This window comes from Abrus precatorius, unplaced genomic scaffold, assembly GCF_003935025.1.
Source record: "Abrus precatorius isolate BTA unplaced genomic scaffold, Abrus_2018 Scaffold11, whole genome shotgun sequence".
Lineage (NCBI taxonomy): Eukaryota > Viridiplantae > Streptophyta > Magnoliopsida > Fabales > Fabaceae > Abrus > Abrus precatorius.
This window is the reverse complement of record NW_020874303.1, coordinates 17157384-17185115: the sequence shown is the minus strand read 5'-3', so window position 1 is coordinate 17185115 and position 27732 is coordinate 17157384. Positions and strand designations below refer to the sequence as shown.

The following is a 27732-nucleotide window of genomic DNA, read 5'->3' as shown; positions in this document are numbered from 1 at the left end:
TTAAAAAAATTATAATAGAATAATTAGTTTTTTTATCTGTCTATTTTTTAAAAATAAAATTGATAAGAACAAAAATAATATAATATTAAAATAAAAGAATTGTGGCATGTGATTTTGAGGCGCAGCAGACTACCAGCCGCCGTAGAGTTTGACTTTCTCCAGAAACAATACACCTTTCATTACCTAACCCTCCATCCACAGATTTTTATATATAATCATTAAATGAATAATATTTAAATGAAATTTAAGCAAACACGATTATTAAGACTATTATTTTTTATCATGTAACTTTTTTTTTTTAAAGAGAATGCTCCTTTATAATATCACCTTTCTAATTTTTTATGATAATTTACTATCTCTTAAAATTATAATAATATTTTTCTATCTGGTTCCAAATTTGGCCATTGTTCTCCAAAGCTTTTTCTTCTTATATTGAGAGGGGCGGTTGGAGAATATTTATCAAATTATTTTAATTTTTTATACAATATACGAAAAATTCATTATTTTTATTTTTAAATTATAGCATCAATAATTTAAAATTCAGAAATTCAATTATGAATTTTGCGGATAGTTGCTGCTGTGCGAAGCGTGGGGTGGCTTATAGTAACGCCGTCAAATTGGAACGGTACCTCGTTGACTGATACACATGTTTCCGTCCAAGATGCATACAAAAACCATTTACTTTCCAAATTATCCAATTCACAAAAACTATATAATTTAATCTCAAGGCTTCGCTGTTTATATAATTTTCATTTGATTTGTATGTAAAGGAATTAAAAACACAAAGAAAAATCACATGAATATATATTATATGATTTGAATCCCTAAACTTCCATATGAAGCCCACCAACCAAAGAAAATAGTAGCTGCAAAGTTTGCATTAAAATCTATAAAAAATGCTAAATGTAATGATTAAAAAAATTAATTTTTTTATCAAAAACTTAAAAAATTATTTATTTTACGTTTTTTAATTAGACACTGATTGCCAAAACACTTACAATAATAATAATTAGAAAATCCATATGGTCGTGGCTTTTGTTTTTCCCTTTCAAATTGGCTTTCTTTAGCAGGTAAACTATATGGTTATAGTTGAATACAAGTTGCTACAAGTTTGGGACATGCAATAATAAAAATAGCAGAAGTTAAATTACTACAAATATTTAATTTATTTATCTTTCTTGCCTTTGACAACGAATCATTCTTATAAATATAAGTTTAGTTTATTGCTATTTAAAATTTAAAATTTATGTCATATGATTGATGATTGAGAATATTTTTTTATTTTTTAAAAATAGTTGTGATGTTCAAGTATAACTTTCAAACTGTGGTTTGAATGAGTAAATTGATGAAGAAATTAAAAAGGAAGTAGTATTGATGTCTAATGCCACCTAAGTAAAAGAAACAATTATGATTTTGTCATACCATATTATGGACATTTTAATTATGTTAAAATTTATCTAATATTTACTATTTGTTATTACATCATATTATTAAGAAACATTTAAAATATAATGTAAATAGGGTGAAAGGATATAATATAATTGAAGCGGCAACTATTGTTAATTGACAAATGGAGAGTTACCCACGAAAACACTGTTCCAACTGTACAGATTACGAAATGAAAACAAAACGTTGCTGCCATTAGTAATTCAAATTGAAAAATGTCTCAACTTACTTAATTTGATAAAATAATTCTTAATATATACTTAAAGACAACTAATAAATATGGTGAACCTACCTATTTTATTAATATAATCCCAAAATACACATTAAAGAAGAGCTAATGAAATGAATAAGGGCAAAATTGTTACATTTTGAAGAGAATAAAAGTATGAAGGTTGAAAAAGGGGAAATAGTTGGAAAAGGTGACTAGTTTGACCAGTCATGAATCCATAAACATAAAGCAAGTATAATAGTACTACTTTGACTATACCCATTATTCTTCTTCGTCTTCTTCTTCAATTGTCTCGTGAACTCCCTTGCTTTTGCTTTTGGTTTTCGTATTCACAGAAATTGGATTCGGAGAAAGAGAGAAATTGATTGAATTGGAGGGGTGATGAGGGAGTGAGAGAAAGGAGAAGAAGATGATGGCAGACAAGAAGAAAGGGGTGGCGGCGGAAGATGGCATAAAGGCAATTGGATTGGGTTACGATCTTACCACCGATCTCAGGCTGAAATCGTGTAAGAAACATTCCAGATTGATCGTTTTTGATGATGAACAGCTTCGTACCCTTCACCTTCCTCCTCGAATTTCAATCCCTAATGTCCCCAAATCCATCAATTGCGATAAAGGTGACCGCATGAGATTATGCTCCGATGTCCTCTCTTTTCAGCAGGTTTTTTCATTTTCCCAAACTATGCCCTTTTTTTTTCATTATCAATATTATTATTTTTGACTTTTTTTTTTGTGTGTTCAAGGGATACTGTGAAAAAAAAAACTTTTGTTTTTGGTTTAATAAGTCAAAGGCATCATTTTTGTAACCAGGTGATGTGATTGGTTGCAACTTATTTTTAAAATTGTAACAATTATTTATTTTTACCGGCATTTTAGGGAATTTTTGAAAAATAAGTTGTTATTTTCGCATCCTTTTAGTAAATATGCTACAAGTTTAAAGTTTTTTTTTTTTTTTTTTCATTTTTAAGTCTTAGCTCAAATTTATTACGTGGGTCGAGGAAAGGAAGTTGTTTACGTGTCCATGTTGGAATCTAGATTTTTTTTTGCTTTAAATTTTAACTTATTGTTCTCTGTTATTTTCTGATGAAATGAAAATCTTTGGCATGCTTGTGTGTATGTGACATTGGTATCATGTCGATGGGGGTGAAGGATTTTTTTTTTTTTTTTATTTGGTTTAACAAGGGATATGTACATTGTCTTTTCAGATGTCGGAGCGGTTCAACCAGGAGTTGTCACTGTCTGGTAAGATTCCAACGGGCCATTTCAACACTGCGTTTGATTTTTCAGGAGTTTGGCAAAAAGATGCTGCCAATACCAAGAGTCTTGCTTTTGACGGTGTCTCCATTACACTCTACAACATTGCATTTGAGAAAACTCAGGTTGTTCTCCGTGATCATGTCAAACAAGCCGTTCCTTCGTCCTGGGATCCGGCTGCATTGACGAGGTACTTCCTTGATTCAGCAAAATATTGTATAATGCATAGTTGATGTGTTCAACAAGTGTCCAGGAAAAACAATAGTGAGAACAGAGTACAATAAGTTTATGCCTACACAACCATATTTGTGTCCTTCAGAACTCTGATACCACTTGCAGCAGACCCTTTGCATTGTGGTAGATAGATTCCATAACATTTTTCCTGTAGCTGAAACAAGTTTAGTGTACACTGATGACTGCTTTGGCGGTCATTTGAATTAGCCATTCCACTTGCAATGTTGGAGTTGCAGCTCATCTTTTCATCTTATCATTTCAGGTTCATTGAGAAGTATGGAACCCATGTTGTAGTTGGGGTGAAAATAGGGGGAACCGATATAATCTATGCAAAGCAGCGGTACTCCTCTCCTCTCCAACCTGCTGAGGTGCAGAAAAAATTGAAGGACATGGCAGACAAATTCTTCATAGACCAAGTTGGACAGTCTAAGGGTAATGATGTGGGGTTTAATGCAAACGAAAAGGTTTGAAGATTTTCTAGTTCAAAGTTATTTTAAATGCTAAAAGATTACACCATTTTATTATGCGGTTGTGAATACATGGTAGGTTCATGAATAGCTTCCCTATAACTGTAGGATTATGCCAAGTTTCTGTTTTTTTTTTTTTTTTTTAGGGATATACTGAGCATATTGAATAGTTTGTGCCTCAACGCATGTTATTTGTAGATGATACCAGGTGAAGGAGTTGAAAGAGGGAATCAATGGTGTACTAGAGTTGTGAAGGGAAACTTTATAATCAAATGCTTTTTGATCACGTAGAAGTAAAATGGAGTATATTAAATTCAAGTTTAGTCAGATGCTCACTAGCACTGCCTTGGGGGTGGAAATTGGAGATCATAGGACTTAAGTTTGGTGAATGAAATTAATAAATGTTTCAGGAGTTATCTGGGGTCAAAAGGTTCCTATCAAACTCAATGGAAAATCCAAGGTTGATTTGTAGATTGTTCGGTATTTCAAATATCAAGCAACCTGATATCCCCAGTCTTTACTAAAAGGATTCCAGTCCTTTACAAATATAAATATATATTTCCAGTAAAACACTAGAATATTTTGGTATAAATTAATTATGACATCTTATATTATGTCATAAGTTAAAGGAATCATGTATTGAACCCCTTACATTGTAAGTGGTGATTTAGAAAGGAAATTACGAAGTTGCATTTTGTACCCTTTACTGGATTTTTTTAGATTAGGAGCACCAATGAAAGTATCATCTGTTTTGTATGAAATCTGGATAATAATGTGTAAAATGAGAAAGACAGATCAAATAAAAATACTAGGGAATGAATCCAAAGGACGTTCTCAATATATGGGTAGATCCCACTTATTTGTGGTAAAGCCATTTGTCACTCATTAATATTTATACTTTTTTTCTGAAGAAAATATTACATTGCACAATGCAGACAGCCATTATAACTTGTATTTTCCTCTTCCCCCCCCCTCCCCCCTCCCCCCAGTTTATGAAGGACAATGGGCTAGGTTTCATGGAGATTCAGTCTCGTGCCTACTATGAATCAGAGGTAAATACGATTATTTTAGTAAATACTTTGATATATCTTTGAAATTGTGGTGGATCAGTATTATTTGATTTGCCTCGTTGCATTATTGGGTTTATCATTCCAGCCGAGAAAGTCATCAAAATGGTCTTTTTCAGTATCGCTCTCCTCTTCTTCAGTTGAAAAGCGAAATAAATAAATACTACAAAGGGTCACACAACAATTATTCTTATATTTTTCCCCCTTTTCATTAAACATTCTAGGTGCAAGATATCAAGTATATGTGCAAGAGGAAAGGTGGAAATGGGAAAAAATCTTTGTCCCATAGTGAGTGGTGCCAAACTGTTATGTCTCAACCTGATGTGATATCAATGTCATTCATACCAATTACATCCCTACTTGGTGGAATAAATGGGAGTGGATATTTAACTCATGCCATTAATCTCTACCTACGGTGTAAGTAACTAAGCAGTGACTCCTTTACTCATTTTCTTATTTACATTTTGCTTCAATGCCTATGGATATGGCAGTATAGATTTAAAGTTAACTGAGATATGATGATATATTTTGGTTTGTCAGAGAAACTCATGATTTCCTTTTAGCAACATTATACGAATAATCAAGCAACTTCAGTTAAAATGGAGGTCTGGTGCTGAAAATTAGTTACATGGGATGGTTTCTTACAGCAGTGAAAGGGTTCTTGATCCTTATTTCGATGGAATGCATAACTTTGAACCTATTATTGATATCACTGTTACACTGATGATAGTTTGATAGTGTTGATGCAATGGAATAAGATTTTATGCTGGTGACACTGGCATTATGTCCTCCACTATTGTTTTACAAAAGATTTTAAATATTTTCTCATTTATTTTTCTGAAAATTCATTGGGCATGATTATGAGAAAAGTTACTGTTCTAGCTATAGTTGTGTTTGTCATTGGAGGTGGTCTATTTATGAAGTTAATTAAATATATGCTATAATTTCAATTCTTAATCCTTGAGTTGGAGGCCCAAAAGAAAAGCATGTCTTGTAGTAAAATATAACTATCATCCACTGTAACTTCTAACTGCAGATAAACCACCAATCGAAGAACTGCATCAGTTTTTGGAGTTCCAGCTTCCAAGGCAATGGGCTCCTGTATTTGGTGAGCTTGCCCTTGGTCCTGAAAGGAAGCCACAAAATACAGCATCTTTACAGTTCAGTTTCATGGGTCCTAAGCTCTATGTAAACACAACACCGGTAATGCTGCTTGTTTTATTTTGAACTTTTTGAATCCAGTCAGTCTGTTGTTATCTTTGGTTCTATGATTTGCATCGTTTTTCTTTAATACATGTGGATGGCCATGTTGATTCCTGTGCTACAGGTCAGTCCCATCCCCCTTCCGTACAGGGAAAAAATGGTCCGTCAATGATGTGTTGCTTTCTGTTTTCTATATTTTAAAAATTGAGTATATGCGAATCTTAGGATTATTGGTGTCTTAGAAGTGTCATTGAGCTGGGCTTGTGCTAATTGCACTCGTACTTGACCTAGAACATCAGTATGAATAGGAGTATCGGGTGAGTTTTTGGATATTCAAGTTTTAATCCAAAAATGAAAATTTGAAATATTGTATCATAGATTTGGTTTTCATTTTTCCTGTTCCTGTTTCATTAATTATTATCTGTGCAAATGTATGAGTAGATGAACAAACTTCATATTTCGTGTTAAACTTTAAAATTTTAGTGACTAGATTTGGTTTGGGGTTCACATTTACTTCTCTACTCACTATCTGTGGTTTATGTACCAAAAGTGTAGTTAAATTTTCTCAATAATTTTTGGCAGGAAATGTAAACTTGTTTATGACATTAAATTTTGTCGGTCAATACTTAATAGTTGTGCTGCTGAAGAGTCTTCTATTTCTTTGTTTAGTCATTCAAAATTAGTCAGTTTAATTTTTGCATTATTGGATATTTTGTACATTGTGTTACAAATGTGGTGATTTAGACTGACCTTGAACTACTCACAGGTTGATGTGGGAATGAAGCCCGTGACTGGCCTACGATTGTATTTGGAAGGGAAGAGAAGCAACTGCTTGGCAATCCATTTACAGCATCTCTCCTCTCTGCCCAAAACCTTCCTACTTCAGGATGGCCCTAATAGGAATGTTTCTAATGCCGCTTCTGAACGCAAGTACTATGAGAAGGTCCAGTGGAAGAGTTTCTCTCATGTTTGCACTGCTCCTGTTCAATCAGACGATGAAAACGCTGTTGTGACGGGGGCTCACTTCGAAGTTGGAGATACTGGTCTTAAGAAAGTTCTCTTCCTAAGACTTAATTTCTGCAAAGTTGTTGGTGCAACCCCAGTGAAAGGATCGGAGTGGGATGATTCTCCTGGCCTGACCCAGAAATCCGGAATAATCTCAACTTTGATCAGCACTCACTTCTCAGGTCCACAGAAGCCACCCCCACCACCACGGCCATCTGATGTAAACGTCAACTCTGCTTTATACCCTGGGGGCCCTCCTGTGCCCACTCAGTCACCCAAACTTCTAAGGTTTGTTGACACAACAGAAATGACAAGAGGACCACAGGACTTGCCTGGGTACTGGGTTGTGTCTGGGGCAAGGCTTTATGTGGAGAAGGGTAAAATATCACTTAAAGTAAAATATTCTCTTTTAACGGCAATTTTACCTGATGAAGAGATGGCAAGTTATTGAAAATATCAAATGAGGCAGTGTGAAAGATAATCTCATCAGATAAAGTTCGAGGAATGAGATGGGTGTGTGTATATAATAATAGTGTCTGATTCTTTTTCATTGTACATTTGCCATTATTTGTGTATACCTGCACTGCAGATCTTTTGGGGGAATTCCTTGTAGTTTTCAGAATGGCTTGTGTAGCAATGCTCGTTACATTCTTTGTCTGTATGTTTTAATGTATTATTCTATGTTAGTGGCTTCTTAAATGCAATAGTTCCTTCTATGTTTGCTTTGAAGACAATGAAAGAACATTCATTTTATACACTGGGAAAGTTATGCAGTGTCTTATAACCGTGATAGGGATAAAAAATAAAAGGGATCAGCAATGTTGCATACAAAAACCAAAGCACTACAGTACTCGTATGAGCTTGTAAACTGCAGTATAATTCATTCATCTCAAAGACTTCCTATAAAATAGAAAAATCAACATCAAATTATATTAAGTTTATATAAAAAACCAGGTACTTCAAAAACAACCATCGAAAGTGTCAAGGTGTCATATGGGTATTGAAGATATAGCTAGGTATATAAGATATTCAGGTGTTTTAAATGCAATTAAATATAAGTTGAGTTTGTCCTCAATATTGTGATTGATAAAGGAATAGGAGCAGATTTTTATTTCTGATTCGTAAGCATGATCATTCACATTCTAAGCCGTGCAATTGACAAACCATAACTAAGAAGAAAAATTTCAGAGTGGTCCCGCTTCTGATGTGATCAACTCATTTTTCCTAGGCTGTAATTGACTAAAGTTGATGCAACTAAGAATTTTTCTTGGGTTATATGAACAACCCGCGTTGCGTGCGGTGGGGGTGCATGCATCCAATTCCCGTATGATGAATCAATCACGGAAGGTTCCTCTCAGAAACGAAAACAAAAAGGTTTTACAAAAGCAACTTCTTACTTTCTTATTTTATATTTTCATGGCATGACATCCATTATTCACGTGTGGTTAATTAGCACCTTTGTAACAATGCTTAGTCTCATTCGGAAGACTCAATCGTATTTATATTATTATATCAATGGTGTAATGATATTATATTTTGTAAGTGAATAAACCGTATTTATATTAACCACACGTGATCAAGTGATTTTCAATTTTGATAATCAGTTAAAAATATATTTTTACCCCATTCCTTTGGGAAGGGCAAGGGGTACAATGACGCACCCTAACTAATAAAATTATGTTTTTTAAAATTGGATTGAACTGCCCAATTCGACTGAAAACTGGCCAAGTTACTGGTTTGTAAAACTTAACAAAAGTTAGTGTGAAGCAAAAGATCGGTTGAAAATTGACTAAAAGTGGTACCAATTAACTAGTTTAAACTGGTTTATTGTTTTAATTTTTTTAAAATTTAATGCTATTTTTTCAAAAAAGCTCGCATGTGAAATGTATATATGAATTGCTATTATTTAAATATTTATCATAATTTTTTTATTTGGTAAAACATGTAACATAATTCTTTTATATTAATTTAAAATTTTACTGAATTTAATTTTTTTATAGTTTTACACTAGTTTGTTATTTAATTTATTATGTAATGTTAAAAATCTTATTAAATTATCGCTAGTCTAACCTTAGTTCAACCACAAATGCTTTTGTTAATTTAATGACTAATCTAATTTTAAAAACATAGAATAAAACTATACATATGATCTATTCAGGATTTTTCTTTTTTGTTTACTAGAAATTCATCAAGTGTCATCATAATAGTATTAGAACTATTACATGTATAAAACATTAAATAAACTCTCATTTTAATTCATGAAAATCATAAATATTGGCTATATTAGTTCCTTTTATAAACTAATATATTTCATTCTAAAGGTAAGTGTAAGAGTTTATCCAGATTAATTGATGCATATATTTCACATAAAAGTGATGACCAGCATTAATGGAATAAAAAACATGAGAACAATAAGAACGATGATAATGATTATTATTGACTAGTTTTAAACTCTACCTTTCAAATGAGCTTATGACTCTCCAGACGAGTGTTTGGATAAAACCTCTACAGCTAGCGTAGCTGTATTTGGATCGAGAATTGCTGTCTATAATAAGATTAAAATAATCACATTCTCTCTGCAAAGAAAAGAATCATTTTTGTTTTGGTAATTAGCTTGCATCTTTTGTTTTTTCTTCCAGATATAATACTAAAAATCAATGTCAATGTTTTGGAAATTCAATCTCAAGCTTTATCATCTCCTTTTTTTCAACAAATCTCACATACATCATTTCTATGTATTAATTGCTTTTGATCATTTTGGTATAATGTGTCTCATAAATACATCCCAAAATCAAAGACAGCTTTTTGTTGTCTCGTTTTATTATTCGCAAAACATTATCCTATCTGAAACAAACACAAGACATTAAGCTTTTTTTTATTTTTTATCATCCAACAATGACAAGGACAACGATCTATCACAGCATGGTCTACACTTGAGAAAAATAGTTACAAGATTCGGCAGAGTCAATATGCATAGGGAAAGTAACCAAACCAACAATTATACGTGTAATGAAAAACCACCATTAGTACCATATCCTCATTGTCTATACACTCTCAAGAACAAAAAAAAAAAACAGAAACCACCCTGCTCCAATGGCAAGTGGGCACTGCAGTAACATTGGTACAAGTAAGAATACTTATCGTGTCAACAATTCCTTCGGTTCCATATCTACATCATGCATGATAATGAGCAGCATTTCACCAAAACAAAGCACCCTCGTGAAGCAAAGGAATCCAGGGTGCCAAAAGTGCAGCCAAAATTTGACCTTCAACACACTTGCATCATGAGTATGCTTGTATATTTACACATGAAGTCCCATTCTTCTGTCCCCTTTTTTGCTACTACCCTTTTGTTTTGAAGGCACACAAGAATAATTGATAATTATCTGGCCACATCTAATCTGTCAATCACATCCAATGCTCTCTTTTTGTCAATACCGAAATCAATCACAGGAAGTTTAGACAAAATTCTATTAAAAGATATTTCCTTGCTTTTACTTGCTGATGAATAACTGCTACTCTTGGTGAGTCTGCCATTATCTGTCAACCCAGTCTTCACACTGTCAAAGTCCAAGCTTTTACTAACCCCTCTGATACGAATTTTATTACTTACATCTTGAAGCATATCCTGCTCATCAGGTGTTAGTAATGGCGGTGAGGCATTTCTGGATTGTTGATTTGTCTTTTGTGGAGCAGTGCCAACTTGGGGCTTGAAGTTAGAACTCATTTCTCCGGCATCAATTCCAGTTTTACTTTTGATGGCCAAGCGGTGAAGCCATAGGAGAAGTTCAAGGATATATTTTTCTACTTTGTCTTTGTCAGCATGGTGAAGTGTTTCAATCCGCATCACATCACTCTTCAAGTTCTTCTTATTTAGCTCAGAGCTGCAAGAATAAAACAAGAATTTAGAAACAGGACTTGGGAACAGAAAAATGAAAAGACAAAAAAGGTAGAAAAAACCAAGTTTCAATTTCAAAATAGTAGCAGTAGATTGTTGCTTACCCAGTGCTTGCCCACTCCCCTACCCAACCAAAACCATGATGGGCTCTGAATCGATTTTAGAGTAACAAATCAAAAGAACAAACAGTTAGTTTTATATAGAAACTAGAAAGTAAATAAACTAGCACTAAAAGAATTTCTCAAACAGGTTGTAACAAGCTATTTTGAGTCAAACGTGTGCGTAAAGCCAGACATCTTACTTGGCTGTGTTAGTAGCAATGGGAACCAGCCAGTGCAATGTTTTCTCCATCTCCTGTTTAATATCTGCCACAGAAAGCTGCAGGAAACAGACACCCAAAGGAAATAGCAAAAATACAATTGAGAAAATAAAAACTAAATTAATATAGGAGATGTTACATTGGTTGAAAGAAGAAAGTAGAAAGCCAAAAGCAGAAGTGAAATAGTATAAATTTTTGTTGATCATTTTCCTTGACATTCAAATTATATATGATGTCGCAGTGTTTTAATAATCTAGTAAGGTCACAAGGAAAGTCCTATGGATTAAGGAGGTATTGAATGTCAAATCCAGGGTATTAGCAGTGGATTGATTATGGGAGATTGTCTCTCTGAATTAGAGAGCTGATTGAGAGGTGATTAATCAACAACTATACAATTGTATATTCCACCCTCTAGTCAAGTGTTGGCTAGAGGCAAAGTGCGCTTCTCTTCAACTCAAAGGCTTTCTATATTGCCTCTATCTCATAACTTTTCTAGACAATTATCTTCTCTCTCAATTTTTAAGAGTGGTAATAAGAGGAAGTACCAGAAAAGAAGATCATACCTCTTTTACAACATTCGAGGTTGGTAATTTGGAACGCAAAGTAGATTTTAGGTTAGGAGGCAAGCTCTGATACAATGCATCCCTTGTATTTGCAGGCATAGAACTGGATCTGGCAACCTGACAGCATCAACACAGGCTAAGTACAATGCTCCGCAATGCATAAGCTAAATCACACATATGGGGAGTAAAGCAGACAATTATTTAAACAACTATGAACTATTACACCTGATAAAGACCAGGAACTCAAAAGAGATTCAGCCGCAAACAATTACACCAGTTATCAAATGGTCAACAATAAATGTACAATCGAGCCTTGAATCAAATAAATAGTGGCATAGTTCCCTATTACTCTAGTTGAACTTTTATTCAAAAGATACAGAAAAAGCATACTGTTTGTACTAAACCAAGTTATGAAATAAATACAATTAAGAAGAAACACTAACCAGAGTATCAACTTGGAGCACTATATTAGCATAATGGTCAACAATAAATGTACAATCGAGCCTTGAATCAAATAAATAGTGGCATAGTTCCCTATTACTCTAGTTGAACTTTTATTCAAAAGATACAGAAAAAGCATACTGTTTGTACTAAACCAAGATATGAAATAAATACAATTAAGAAGAAACACTAACCAGAGTATCAATTTGGAGCACTATATTAGCATAATGCAAAGCAAGGCCAGCAGGACCTAATCTTTGGCGATTGCTGATGGTTCGAATTAATGGTTTATGGTCGTCTGCAGGTACACGTGGATAAACACCAATCAAGAAGCAAAACACGCCTTTCATTATGAATAGACTTGAAGAGTAATTCAATGATAATAAAACCAGATAACTTTCCTTCCTAGCTTACTCTCCCTCCCTCCCTCCCCTCACTCCATCCCTCTTTCCCTTTCTTTTCTCCCTTTCAAATTTTAAAAGTTTCCAACAACTAAAAATAAGGTTAGCAAGGCTGAAATTGGTACAGTGGCTATCAATGATGTCAACTAAGTTGTAAATTTGATAACTGATCATGATTAAACTTGGTGAATCCGCATGAGTATAATACAACAAACAAGGCAAGTATGATATTATTGCCTTTAGTGGGTACATACCTGCACTGCCAAAGGCATTGTTTATCTCCAAATGCAAAAACTGTACTATCTCTACAAGCTTCTCCATAACCTGTAATCCATTGGATTAGGAATTATCCTCTACTTTTCTCAATTATCAATATATATTATGCACCAAATGAACCCCCCTCCCCACCAATAAAGAAAACATGTTAAGAGTCTCTGCACTAGTTCTTGCATTATACATGGATAGAATGCAATGAAAGGATAAAACATATTAATTAGAAGAGAAAAAGAGATAATAATCACATTCATGTAGAACAGTAATCTGAAGTTACCTCCTCCAAACTTCTGGACCACAGTGACTTTTTTTTCAAATGTTTAACTTGCTTCTTTTGACTTTTAAGTTCTGCTCTCAAGATTGAAAGGCTATCACCTATATGATGAAGAGAGACAGTCAAGATTATATAAGAAATTATGGATAGAAATACTGTTCAATATAATGAGGTCAAACTTTTAGGTCAGAGTGACTATTTCATTAAAAGTGTTATACAATAACCAACACATAGTACCTTCATACAAGTGCTCAACAAAAATACCCAGTCACCCCACAAAATTCAAATAAAATATCAATGAAAACCAAAAGAATGTGCTTTGGCAACTGTGACCTGATCATTCTCTGTTAGTCTTTAATAGGGGTGACTTGCCATGGGATTGCTTACTCAAGGCAGATGATGAAGGCATTCAGAACAGAAAAATATAACAAATACAGCTTAAATAAATCATAATCCATTTTAGAGTCCTGGTCAATTAATTCTACTGCTTACATGCTTTTGTTTCGTTTGATAAAAACAATAGCAGTTAACATAGGAGTAACATAAATTCTGGAAGTATATCACAGATCATTTTCACTAGAAATCTGAACAATGGAACATGTAAAGCAATCAGTACTACTTATGTGGAGTTTCAACCATCAAATCAATTACAACTTTTCAATATACAACAACAACAACAGCCAAGCCTTATCTCACTAGGAATCAATTACAACTTTTCAATATAACCATGATAAAATAGGTTGATAATGCTACCATATATCTTTCTTCACCTTTTCAGAATCAATTGGGTGTTCAATAAGTCTTGTCCAAGTTTCATACACTCCACATCCTCTAAATGATTATTTAACAATACCAGAATTAATCTTCTCTTTTGAATTAAAATCCTTCAGAAAAATTTGCACTTTATGACAATAATTATTTATCACAAATAAAAATTGCATATTATGTCATAGGTAGTACTCTTCAATTACCGTTTTGAGCTGCACCTGAATTATCATCCTCTTCACGCTTATGATGATAATCTTGTGTGAATCTATCCAAAGCATGCAATTCATGGTATAATTCCTGAAACCACAAAAAATTGATTTTCCAATTTCTTTTAGACTAAAATCCAACAAGAAGAAAAGAACAAGTTGAATGAAGTACAAATGCATGGCAACAAATTCACTGTATACATGATACTATTATAAAGGCCTTGGTTGTGCCCAAGAAAATATAATAGAAAATATTGGAGATAATTTTTCATAAAATGATATAGTAGCATGTGGAAATTGAGTCCCCTTTCCTTTACCACAAAATATGAGCAAGTACATAAAAGAAGATATCACTTCAATAAAAAACAATTTGTACTTATTCAACCATTACAGGAAGAAAGTACAACCAACCATCACATTTGTTTCATTCCAAAACATTCATTTTATAATGAAGCAGCACTGAACTACTAATATACATTTAATGTTGGGTTTGTTAAAAATTATAATACAAGCTTTGCAATAGGGCGGCCATAGAAAGTATAATACCCACAGATTACTACAGAGCTAAGAGCCTAAGAGTAGTTAAACTTTGTTAGCAGTAAGCAGACAGGAGATAAATTTAGTTGACAACAGTTAGAGTGATTACTAGTTAGTTAGAGGAGTTAATTAGATATAATTAGGAGGATGTATATTCTGTTTTGTATCAAGTGTAAACTGAGTATTAGCTCTGCGTGAAAGCGGGAAATCCTTGGAGGACAGATCTATGCTTGGTTCCTTTCTTTAGCAATCAAGAAATACAATCTTCCTTCTGTTTCTTCTATTCTCTAATTTGGATTCCTAACAAACTTGAATACAACAATATTCCTTTATGCAATTTATGTGTGACACAGACAGAAAAGTAGAGAAACATCCTTCAATCAATTCCTTAACAAGTCATTCCCAGGAAATAGTACCAAAAAAATATTTTTTGGTAAACAAATTTCCACTTTAGGAACAATTAATTACTCAATTATTTAACAATACTCAAAGTGTGATTAATGAGTAACCATTTAGTGATTGTATTAACACTTGAACGTTGTTTTATTTTTACCTAAAAAGACTTCATTCATTTTTTCAGCTTCAAAAGTAACTGTTATTTCTGGAGCAACAGTAAATATTTCTTTAATAAAGGAATACACTCACAGCTGTAAACTGAACCAAAGTCATCAATTGTTGCATTAACAATTCTGCCTCCTCCTTTGATTGTCTTGGAGAATTAAGTTCTCTGCTAATTCTAAAATTTACAACAACAAAAAGACTGGTCAGAACAAAAATATAAAAGGCTAAATTTTGTTTTTCTGAAAGGCTAAAAACATAGAAGAATTGTGTGAGTACAATTTATATTACTTCTCAAAGTATCGGTCCAAGTTGTGCCACTGGGGATCCTTCGAACGATTTCCAAAACGAATTACCTCATCAGAGAAGACTTTCAACTCACCCCTGAAAATATAAATGAAAAATCTGATACAGTTGGCATTTTATAAAATAATGGTAAATTAAAAGGTTTGAATGTTAGCCTGTTCATGAACCAGATGCCCCTCTTTAGGAATTTGACTTAATCCAATAGTTACCTCTTGTCTGCAGCAACAATCCTTAGAAGTTCATCCATATCCTTTGATACTAAATCTTGCACAGCCTCTAACAGAAGCACCTCTCCTTTTAAATGCTTAATACTTCTTGTTGAAAGAGATTCCATAAGACTAAAACCCTTGACTATAGTGTTAGCAACCTCAAATGCTAAAATACCAATTTCATTCCCCTTTGCTGCAGCTCCAGATACAAATCCACCACCACTTAAATTTGTCATACTGCTCCCAAGAGTGTCCAAAACATCAACTGCCTTCCCAAATCCAATAGTACCAGCTCTGCCCAAGCGTAAACTCACCTCTGAGACCTGAAATAGAAATATCTCAGAAGATAACTTCATTATCACCGTATTTAGTACTTACCTGCTCTTTCCTGGGAACTCAGCCTATTCTACTTAAACCAAAGGGGCACTATAATAAAGAGTAGGCATGTTTGGCAGTGGTTATTCAAATATAAGGGGAAAAGAATTAAACACAGCAAACATCAAAGCAGACTCAACCAGTATAACACGGAAGAAAAAGATGAAAATGTGATGTTCAGGCAGTCGAAGAAAGTTTTTCAACTTTAACCAATTCAATGAACTTGTCCATGATTCATTAACTTTAGGGATTTATTTACTCGTGCTGTTAGTTTTTTCTCTTATTTCCATTGGTGAGATTTCTGTATAAAGTTGATCTTCAATAATTATCAGAAATTTTTCTTCTAAACGTTAGATAAATAAAACAAAGAAAAAAGAACATAAATGTATATACAATGCCAAACAAGATGAAACCAAGGAAATATCACAGAAAATTGTCATGTTTCCCAACATGTCAAATTCAAATAACAACAATGAAATCCCTGAGATGGATGATATGCCTAATAAAGACAAGCAAACAACCCTAATAATGCCGGGTCCAGCAAAACAAAGCTAAGACTCAATTAAACATAAACTGCGGCAATTAGTCTATCCAGAAATAATCTATCCCAAGACCCAAAAAATGGAGTTCAGAAATTCCAACAATCTTAAAACATTAATAGCCCATACTGCATTTCTTCCCTCATGTTGGAGAAAACTCATTCTCAAGTTGAAATAAAGATTTAACAGAAATATGTAACAGGTAGTAGTGGAATAACCAATAATGAAAATGGGAAGTAACAGAAAAGTGCAACAAATGGTAGCAGCAACAAAAATGGCAACAGGTGGTGGAAGCAACAGCAGAACCACTTTTTGGTTCTCAAGCATTTTACAATTACAAGATCATTGGTTTTCCCGTAATATTACTTAAACAGCAAAAATACTACCAAGAGTAACCCACATACTGAGTTTCTAAACTTAATATAACTGTTCACAACATGCTTTTTTAAGTGAGTGACAGTGTGAATCTGGAGTTAAGCTCGGCTCTAATGCTAAACTGATAAAGAGCAAGAATAGTCGAAAGGGAAGGAATCTCAAAAGACACTCAAATACTTAATATTTATATTCAATAAGGGCCAAATCTCTAAGCCCAATTATGGGCATCATATAGGCTGCTTGAACAACCAGAATACTTATTAAGACAAACAACATAATGAACTAAACAAATTTCACTGCAACAACACCATCCCTGTCATCACTTGCAGGTTTAACTATTCTTCACAATCCTATCTAACCAGGTTCTGGCAATTCTACTTTCACCCTGATCTATCTAACCCAATCCGTATCACAAACTGCAACAAGTTTCATGACTATACCTTGTTTTTCTAAGACTAATAGCATATTTGGAAACTAATAATCTTAAGAAACAATAGCTTAATTTTCAAAAGCTCTTTCACAAACCTGATGAAAATAAGTAATTGTTCCTTTAAAATAAGTTAAACCAATCACCAACTAAGATTACTGATTTGATCAGTTCATTAGTTGAACACAGAAACAAAATTTTAATTAACGAAAAAAGTTAAACATAATTGATGAAACTGAACAAGGAGGAAGAGTAACCAAAAACTAACCTTTGCCACAGCAGCTTGCCTTGATCTTACTGACCGAGACTTGTGAGGAAAAGAATCAGTGTAACGTGGGATTCCATCATAGAAATCAACATCAGGGCCAGTCCCTGCATCCCCTTCTTGCTTTTTCTTCTCTACTCCATTCCCTGCACCTTCCAAATCACTTGGCATGGTGGCCTTGTGGTTCTTAGCACTAGATTCATGGTTATGTGAATGTCCATCAGTCTTGGCAAACACCTTGTCACCTTTGACAGACTTGGAACAAAGACCCCCCATAGCAAAATTTCAATTTTTGAACAACTGGGCATGCACAAAACACCTCAGAAGAAAACCCAGTTTCAGTTCAGCTCATCCAAATCAGGAACTGACCCTTTTATTCGCTATACTCAAAAAATCAAATAATACAAAGGTTAAGAGGAGAAAGAATAGGTGGCAGTATGAGTTGAGAATAGAAGAGAGGGGGAAAGGGGTTCGTGGGACTGAGACAAAGATTGAAAAATGGGGAAGAAAAAGTCTACACTCAACTTCCTTTGGTTGACGAGAATATATAAAATATAATATAATAATAAGATTAATGATGGAATGGAGGAGAGAAAAATCATAGTTTTATTAGTGAGAAAAGGAAGAAGAATGAGTTTATGTTACGTTATGACAATCAAAGAGACATGAATAAGGCGGCGTTTCTGGTAGGTTAAGGAAGCATTGAGCAGAAAGCAAACGCTATTCTCTCTCTCTCTCTCTCTCTCTCTCCTTGCCTTCGACTTGGACTGCCAACACGGGAACTGGTCAAGTTCCAACTTCTCCAACCCTGTACTTTTACCCAATATTTCAACATTTGTCCTTTTTTTAATTTATACAATAAAATATTATTAAAATTATAAAATATCTTAATATCTAATGTAATATACTACTATGATTTTTAATATTTTTACTTTCAACTCGTGACAGCAAAATGTTAAACTAAACACAAATAAAAATGGCAATATTTGTGAATGTTTAGATAAGCTTATTTTGAAGAATTTCTTCATATACTTATGTAATGGAAAATAGGTGTATAATATAACTTTAAAATTTATTTTAAAAATATTTAAAATATTAAATGATTGAATTGATTATATGATAAAATTCAAGATACTATTTCTGAATTAAAATTGATATTTTACTTTAATAATAATATATGTTAATTGTGAATTATTAAAATAATTTTTAAATTTTAATTAGAAATAATACTAAAAGTACTTATAATATTATATTAAAGTTTTGTCTTTAACTATATTTATGTGTATGAAAAATAAATGGGTAGTTTATTAAGGCAAGTTAAATATGGACAAATAAATTTAATAATTAAAAACGTAAAAAAATCGAGTGATGTTTTCTACAAACAAAATTAAAAAATATTATAATATTTTTTCATATTTTTAATGTAATTTAACATATATAATAAAAATATTTTAAACTTTTACTGATATTCTTAAAATACTAATTAACAATACTTTTCTGGTAATTAAGATAAAAAAATCCATATTTTTTTAAATTTTTTGTAATACGTATTAATTGATACAAGATAAATAATAATTTTTTATTAAAATATAACATATTATTGTATATAAATTTTTATAATGTTTATGAAACACGTATTAAGTTATTTTTTTATAATTGAAACAGGTGAAAGTAATTATTGTTTTTCGAGTCCTATGAGTTTTATATTAGAAAAATTATTATTATTTTCATAATAGTATAATTAGTTTATCAATGAAATAATGTTCATTTAATTTAAAATTAGATAAAATGAATTTAAATCATTAAATGTAACTAAAACATATATTCAAATTATTTTTAATTAAATATTAACATTAAAGCATATATTACACTATAAGTAACATTCCAGGCATTTTCCTAATAAATAATATAGTTTTTTTAATAAAAAAAAGATAAAAAATGTTAGTTTAACATGTTTTTTATTATTTGCTAAAGTTTATTAAAAATTAAAAAAATACAAGAAAAAATACTAATTGAAGAGTTATAACAGTGAAATTCACTTATTCATTAATAACAAAAATATTATAAATCATGTCTTAAAAAATATGTTGTTATCATTAATTAAGAAATATATCATCTGTGTTTAATAATCAATCGTGTTTTAAACATTATCGCCTTCAACAAAACAGCGCGTGCATTAAAGGGGGTTAAACCAACATTAGCCAGTGGTACATTCATAAGTTAAGTTTGTATTTGAATTTTTTTTTTAAATATTTGATTGATAACGTGATATTCTTTTTATGAATAATAACGTGGTATTAAACTTTTAAATATTACGTGGCCTAAAGTTTCATGTTTTTATTTTATTTTCTACATCATGCGTATGATTCAACTCAAATTCAAGATCGCAATTCTCACCTGTTTGTATACTATTTGGAGTGAGGAAAGAATAATATAATGATTTAAGAAGACATTATTAAGTGTTTATAACATAAATTATGGCATACCTAAAATCTTACATCAGTTTTGAAGAAAAATCTAACCTTTTAAACACGGAAAACACTAAAATCTTTCTCCTTCTTACGGGTCAACTTAGTAGCACTCATTACATGCGACAAACCAAGATGCATAGCCTTTCCCATTCTGACAAATGGCCATCTATAGTATATAACATTTTATTCGAATTATTTTAAAAAAATCTCACTAACTTTACTCGATCAAGGAAACCTCCTTTGTCTGCTGAACCCGTGGGAACGATTGACCCATTCCCGCGTGCGGCCATTTATGCTTGAAATTATATTTTTGGGTACAGACTATGGACCTTATGCTTTGATTCGATGATATCTAATGTTCTTTTCCACGCTTGAAAACTCATCCACATTACATTATTAGCTATCATGACAATATTGAAAATAGACTATGAAGAGTTCTTTCCTATTTTATATTAATTTATGTATTAGTATTGTTATTATGCATTATTTGCATGATTTTGCATGTGTACTATTTTGTGAAGATATTTGTCTCTACAAATCCTCAAAATTTGAAGAATCTAGAAGGCTGTCCACTAGAAAGGTCAATGAATGACAGCTGAGGAAGTAGCAACTGGCCAGCCAAGCCGACAGTGAAGAAGAAGCCATGAATCATACATGTGCATGGACTAGAATAAACGATAATATCAAAAGTTTACTAATAAAGTTCTACATAATTATTACATAACTATATATTTTAGACATTGATAAATTTAATTTGATTGTGTGTATGAAAAGATATTCAAAACAAATTTTATTTAAATAGTGTATACTCTTAAAAGAAAGGAAGTCACGAATAAATTAAACTCTAAATTAGAATCCTCGTAAGTTTCGCTAAATGTGTTTATTGATTGAAAAAGAAAAAGAAATTATGTGATATTAAGAGAAGAGAGGTGAAAGTTTAAAAATTAACTTTTATAAAAAAGTGTATAATAAAGTATTAATGGGGTGATATTAAACTAACTTTTATATTTTTAAAACAGCGTATTTGTTATCATTCTTATTTTATGTGTTTATTGCTACTTTTATTCCACAAATTTTTATTTTTTTTTATTAATATACTAACAAGAGAGAAAAAAATAGTATTTTAGACAATTTTTTTAATACATATGACAGTAAATGCATTTTCTTTAAAATTATAAATATTTATCAATCGGACACGTCTCGATTAATAAGAGTATTTGAAATTCACATTAGTGAAGGGTGAAAGAATAAAAATATAAGCTTGTTGAACTTTTTAAAAACTAAACATTATTAAATGAAAAAAATTTCCAAAATTTTGACTATGTGAGAGAATACTGTCATTCATGCATGCACAGTCGCTTGTTGTACGTGACAAATTATTTGTCTGTTAATGTGTTTCATGAATTTTTGGATTGAAAGTTAGGTGTTTCTATATTTGTGTTCTTAGGGGGTTACAGTGGTCCCTATTGTGATATATGTTGCAATAATGATCAGTAATATCTTCCATACCTTGTACTAGCGGCCCAAATAGTGAGAGAATAATGATCAGTAAGATTTCAAAATATTATAAATATTTTGGTGTTGATATTTCTTTTTACCTTAATATTTACTTTGCAGTTAAATTTCTTATTAAATATGAACGTTTGAATAGAAAGAATGCCGGTGACTATGCAATTTTTTTTAGTTCATTTTTAATAAACCTATATTACATCTATCTTTTATAAAAGAAAAATACATATGTGAGTTAAAAATATAAGATTAGTTCTTTTAATATTTTTTTATTCACAGTATTTGAATGTAAGATTTCACTTAAAATAATTTAAGTAGAAAATATGTAAGCAAAATTTACTTGAGAAATAGGGATTGATTTAACATGTTATAATTTACTAAGAAAATGCATGGAGTGAGAGTGAGGGTCTATAGGTAATAACAACTTATCTATATAGACAGGACGAAAAGCGAAACGGCTACCAATGTTTTCTCATTGGAGCCACATTGACACACAAGAGCGCCAGAATTTAATGCCAACTAAACTTAAATAAAAATGAAAATGAAAATTAAAATTGTGAGTTTGAACAGCGAATGAAGGTGGAGACTAGGAGTTGGTCGTACTCATCTAACATCTTCCTCTTTCGAGTTAGGGTTCGTGTCATGAGTTCCATCGATTCAAGTACAACTACCTTCTGTTACCGTTGTCCTCGTTTTCATCGACACATGCAACAATAAAAAACAAAAACATCGTAGATGAGCTCCAGCAATTTGACGGGGTTTCTGTTGGCCGTGGTTTCCAGTGCTTTCATTGGCTCCAGCTTCATCATCAAGAAAAAGGGTCTTCAACTCGCCAGTGTCAATGGCCCTCGTGCTAGTATCTTCTCCCTTTCAAACCCTGAGATTATTTTTTATTTTACGATGGATATATTATTTGTAGTTAATTTGTAGGTGTTGGGGGCTATGGTTATTTGCTTCAACCCCTCTGGTGGATCGGAATGGTTACCAGTATGTAATTGTGTTTCAATGTCTCTACATTTTTATTTTATTTTTTTGCTTTTGGGTTTTTATGAACACTTAGACATTTCATTTTTCAATTTTGTTATAGTGATTGTTGGAGAGATAGCGAATTTTGTTGCTTACATTTATGCCCCTGCTGTGCTTGTTACTCCACTTGGTGCTTTGAGTATTATTGTTAGGTAAAAAAGGTTCATTTCTATTCTGTCTAATCATTTCCTTCTTTACTCTATTTTTAACACAATCAACTTTTGTGATTACCTTGATTCTGAGAATTGACATGGATGTGGCCAGTGCTGTCTTAGCACATTTCCTCTTGGAGGAGAAGCTGCAGAAAATGGGAATGCTGGGGTGTCTTCTATGCATCGTGGGATCTACTGTTATTGTGCTCCATGCACCTCAAGAAATGTCTCTTACTTCTGTGCAGCAAATATGGCAATTGGCCATTCAACCTGGTATTATCTCAAGGTTTCATTGATTGTCCATTATGAAATGCCTCTTGCTATGTCATTCATGGGGCAATTTTCCTGATCATTGCTTTTGATTTTGGCATCCAGCATTCCTCTTGTACACCGCCTCTGTCATTGCGATAACATTAGTCTTGGTTTTGTACTGTGCTCCGCGCTATGGCCAGACTAATATTTTGATTTATGTTGGAATTTGCTCTGTAATTGGGTCCTTGACGGTAAGTGATTCTAGCCAATTAAACTTGTCAGTTGTCAATGCTTAGTATATGATATTTTTATCATCTTGGATATTTCTGTACATTCTAACAGTTGACTCATTTGTATACCATGGTCCCCCATTTGTTTTATATTTCTGACAAAAATCTTATTTGTCAGGTCATGAGCATAAAAGCAATTGGCATTGCGATAAAGCTTACACTAGAAGGTGCGAACCAGGCTTTCTACTTTCAGACGTGGATTTTTACAATGGTTGCTGCTACCTGCATGATTCTCCAACTAAATTACCTTAATATGGTCAGTATCACTTATTTTTTCTTATTTCAGATACTTTGTCATTGCATTCTGTTGCTTTGTTCACTGTGGCATGTGCTTTAGATGTATAACATATCCCATTGAGTAAAAATATCAGTTAAAACATGTTAGGCTGTCTGTGGCGAAACTTGCGGATTGAGATTGTGGAAAACTATGTGAACCTTGTATTCTAGTTTAATATTTCTGTAATTGTCTTTGTTAGGGAGAGATGCAGTCATACACACATGTATGCAGACTGTTTATAAAATCTTGATCTTAAAAATTCATTCTAACTGTTTTCTTTGCTATAATTCATTTGACTACATGTTTTATTCTTTTTGAATGCTATGAAGTCCAAATAACATCCATGTAATGCTTGAGCTGAAGCCCACTGCCTGAATTTTGATTTACTTGAGTGTTGTTTTATACTACTCGTGTTCATTGCTATGTTATTTGATCTTCAATTGGGGCTTCTGTGGTGTCCAACGCTTCCATGGTTGCAGGCATTGGATAATTTTAATACAGCAATTGTTTCTCCAATCTATTATGCATTGTTCACAACTTTTACAATATTAGCCAGCGCAATTATGTTTAAGGTTGGTATTTTTCAGAAACATAATGAGAAAAAAATGTGCATGGAAGGATGTCATGGTTCAGTTATATTTTCTAATCCTGCCTCCTTTGCGTTTCTTATCTAGGACTATTCTGGTCAAAGTATAACCAGTATTGCATCAGAGCTATGTGGTTTCATTACTGTTTTATCTGGAACAACTGTGTTGCACAGTACAAGAGAGCCAGATCCTCCAGTTATTACAGGTAAATAACCTTTTTCACTTTAATGTGGAGGACTAGGATGATACAACTCAATTATTTGTGGCAATAAAGGATATCCAGCTTTGCTTGACCTGTAATATATTATGTTTACACCAAAGGCTAAAACTAAATACATATTGTAGATAACATGGAAGAATTGCTCATATTTTATTGCTGCAGACTACTTGCTCCATTTTTTGTGGTAGTAGTGCCTACTAAATAATTGATGATTTCTTTTTCATAATAAATATCTGTTAGTGGTGAGAGAATTGCATGCACATGATATATAGTTTTATTTATATATTTTCTGGATTAAACCAGAGAAAAAGATAGAACAGGAATTGGATGGCAAATGAAGAACACATGACAGAGTCCCTCATAGAGATTAACCTCCCTCAATACACAATGCACAGGCCTAAGCCCTAACTGAGTTTTTCTCTCTCAAACTCACTCAAGACCAATTACCTACTGAATAAAGAAATTTCCATGCCATGTACATATAGAACCCCACATAATAACTTCCACCCAAATCCATAACTGCCTAAAGATACATCGCATAACTTTCCTATCAGTTCAGAGTATGCAAATATAATAGGGAGGATTGATGACAGTATATTGGCTATATATATTGATAGCTACTTGTTTGGACCTAAAGATTAACACGGATTATCTAGATGCTGACAATTGGTTAGAACTAGTGAAGCTGTCCTAACTCATTTGAAAGAAAAAGACATTCAGTTCCTTGAGATTTCAATTTTTGGTGATAGGATGAATATTCTATTATGATTCAATGCTTACAGGAAAAAAGATGGAGATTAGTAACTAGTAAGTTCTGCGGTCAACTCTTTCCTGAGAATTTGGACTTCGGAGATAGATGATGGCTCTTTATTAAGCAATTATTATTTGATTTGTCTTCTGTATTTCTGTAATATGAGAAAGTTAACATATATAGAGAGCATGGGTGATTTTTTAAAAACTTTTGGTCCTGCACAATTACAGTTTTGCATTTTAAGTGCAGAACACGAGGTTTCAGAAACTTGTAGATATCTAGTCTTAAATATTGTACAGAGTCCTCTAATTTCCATCAATAGTGTTATTTCACTTTTCTGGACTTTGTTAGGATGTATAATGAGATTATGAGAGTGAATAAGGACAGTCATTGGTCATCAGTTATTTCATTAGTTAGTTGAGCTAGTTAGTTAGAAGAGATTGGCTATAAATAGGAGAAATCAGATTGGGGGAACATTGGGTGAAAAGGAGAGATCCATTGTGAAGGGGAAACGCTTTGGGACAGAGATCCTATGTGAAGAGGAAACCCATGGGTAGAAATTTCATTCGCCATTTTCTGTTCTGATTATTGTTTTCTGGTTTCCATTTTGTTTTCTCTGGGTTCTTGTGCGGACATTTGCATGGAGGGGTATGTATTTGGCAAAAGTTTAAACAAGGGATAATCTCTATGGTGAAATTCAGAATAAGGGAGGTCAGTTTAAGATCTGGAAATTGAGGAGGGGTGTTTCTGTAGGTTTGGAAAAGTTTAGGGTAAGTCAACCATTCAATGTATTTGTTTTTTCTGGTTAGAGATTAAATGAAGAATGTATTGTTAGAAAGAAAGAAGGGAAAATACAACTGGGGAGAGTGCAGGAGTTCATAGGAAAACAATCTGAGAACAATGAACTAAAATGACTCAAAAATACAGTAAGGCAGTCTGGTTTGATTGCGTATCAGTAATAGGAACTCCCTTGAAATTACTATAAGTGGAGCACCAAAGACAGGCCACAAAATACAATCATATCCTGTTACATGGACATTCCTCTCTCATTAAAATCACCAAATAATTTCATATCCTGCACTGGCATATCATATAGCTTCCTTTTTCCTGCCAAAATATTTAAAAATACCATGGGGAACTACTCCCAGGTGAATGGACAGCCCAAGTATAGTCTTTCCAAATAATTTTGTTTGAGTATTAAAATGGGAAATTTCCTATATATGTTTGGTTGCAAAAATTTGGAAATATAATCTACCATTTGAGCAACAACTACCAGGATAAAGAAGGGAGTATAATTGAATTATGAGGTATCCTAGTGTCACACAGTATATGCTAATATGTGCTGAATGATTGGAAACGAAGAAATAGAATAATTGGTTTGTGAGCCCTCATGCACATATACTGTCATTTAATTATTATCATTTACAACTGTTTTGCTTTGTGATGTACATATCTATTATGCAACTGAAGCTATGCTTGTCTAGACCTTTTCCAGATACTGTATGCTTACCATTGTACCAAAGAAAATATATTTATAAATATCTTATGCCTGACCAAGTCCTTTCTGTTTTCTACAGCTGAATGAATTTCCTTTCTTGAATATTTTTACGTAGATAAGGATTTTCTTATATTTTTATTCAAAATTCAGAACTTGGCATCATATAGAGAGATTCGTGAGTTTTCTAATCAGTGTAGTATACATCTTGTCTTAATCCCGAATTCAATATTTGGATGGGATTACAACCCATAGGTAACATTAAGGACAGTTTAGGAATGTTGGCATAACTGGATGTGTTGACTCTGCAGTGAGATTGGAAATCATTTGCTCTTTCTAGTGATCTTAAGTTGAGATAACTAATACTAATTTCCAAAGGTACATAGATTATCTGATTATCATCCACATACAGATTTATATTCGCCATTGTCTCCAAAAGTGTCATGGTATATCCAAGGCAACAGTGACCCCTGGAAACAGAAGGAGGAGGATGTGTCACCCTTTAATCTAATTGCAATTATACGGCAAGATCATTTCAAGTGACACAGGAGGCTTAAAATGCTGAAGTTAAATCTATCTCGTGATCTCCTTCCATTGGGCTAGATATAGCACCTGTACTTTTCTTATTCCTTCAGTTGCTTATACTAAGCAACAGAAATGTGCCAGTATTGTGGGGGGTTTGGCTCTCTGTAACCCCAAAATAGTTGGTTCTATAGATCACATTGTGCAGCAGAGAGGAGACAGTGCTAACTTTTTTTTATTCCCGGAATCTAGCTTTTTGTCCTCTGGTAGCTCGTGAAGTGAAGGGTTGAGTGCTATTACCTAAAAATTAAAGCTGTCCTTGGAAACAGGCCATGTTTCCAGGGAGTTATTTCTTGTGTAGTTTGCTTCTTTTCTATTTCAACCCTCCTGTTTTCATTCATTGGTTCTTCCCTCACCTCCCTGGCCCGTTATTTATTAGGGTTTTTTTTTTTTTTTTTTGGGGTAAAATGAAGAATGCTTCATTGTTTTGGTGTTTAGCAGGTTGTAGAAGAAGCTAATTAATGTATATTGATCAGTGAAG

The 27732-nt window shown here is 32.8% G+C and overlaps 3 protein-coding genes across 9 annotated transcripts; 2 read left to right on the top strand and 1 right to left on the bottom strand.

Annotated features, from left to right (window-relative positions):
* The first annotated feature begins 1854 nt into the window (after nt 1-1854).
* Nucleotides 1855-7730, top strand: LOC113853678 (MACPF domain-containing protein At4g24290-like). 2 transcript variants are annotated; one of them, XM_027484194.1, is made up of 7 exons: nt 1855-2336; nt 2881-3119; nt 3426-3627; nt 4620-4682; nt 4922-5114; nt 5734-5900; nt 6667-7730. In XM_027484194.1, the coding sequence occupies exons 1-7, from the start codon at nt 2085-2087 to the stop codon at nt 7354-7356; spliced, it is 1806 nt and encodes a 601-aa protein (XP_027339995.1). In that variant the 5' UTR covers nt 1855-2084; the 3' UTR covers nt 7357-7730. The 2 variants fall into 2 exon arrangements, with proteins under 2 accessions (XP_027339995.1, XP_027339996.1); XM_027484195.1 differs by having other exon boundaries at nt 2157-2292; nt 6667-7643.
* Nucleotides 7731-9766: 2036 nt separating this feature from the next.
* Nucleotides 9767-18411, bottom strand: LOC113853866. 3 transcript variants are annotated; one of them, XM_027484547.1, is made up of 12 exons: nt 17643-18411; nt 15659-15981; nt 15435-15527; nt 15231-15321; nt 14046-14139; nt 13078-13175; nt 12782-12851; nt 12321-12424; nt 11686-11802; nt 11105-11181; nt 10908-10952; nt 9767-10789 (listed from the first exon to the last, which is right to left on the bottom strand). In XM_027484547.1, exons 1-12 carry the CDS (start codon nt 17913-17915, stop codon nt 10288-10290), a joined length of 1887 nt encoding a protein of 628 aa, XP_027340348.1. In that variant the 5' UTR covers nt 17916-18411; the 3' UTR covers nt 9767-10287. The 3 variants fall into 3 exon arrangements, with proteins under 3 accessions (XP_027340348.1, XP_027340350.1, XP_027340349.1); XM_027484549.1 differs by having other exon boundaries at nt 9836-10789; nt 11105-11157; XM_027484548.1 differs by having other exon boundaries at nt 9836-10789; nt 14061-14139.
* Nucleotides 18412-22180: 3769 nt separating this feature from the next.
* Nucleotides 22181-27362, top strand: LOC113853795 (probable magnesium transporter NIPA7). 4 transcript variants are annotated; one of them, XM_027484419.1, is made up of 10 exons: nt 22181-22475; nt 22550-22606; nt 22707-22797; nt 22910-23070; nt 23173-23300; nt 23458-23595; nt 24096-24188; nt 24291-24398; nt 24862-24865; nt 27076-27362. In XM_027484419.1, the coding sequence occupies exons 1-10, from the start codon at nt 22355-22357 to the stop codon at nt 27210-27212; spliced, it is 1038 nt and encodes a 345-aa protein (XP_027340220.1). In that variant the 5' UTR covers nt 22181-22354; the 3' UTR covers nt 27213-27362. The 4 variants fall into 4 exon arrangements, with proteins under 4 accessions (XP_027340220.1, XP_027340222.1, XP_027340219.1 ...); XM_027484421.1 differs by lacking the exon at nt 24096-24188; XM_027484418.1 differs by lacking the exon at nt 24862-24865 and having other exon boundaries at nt 24291-24408; nt 27082-27362.
* Nucleotides 27363-27732: the final 370 nt, after the last annotated feature.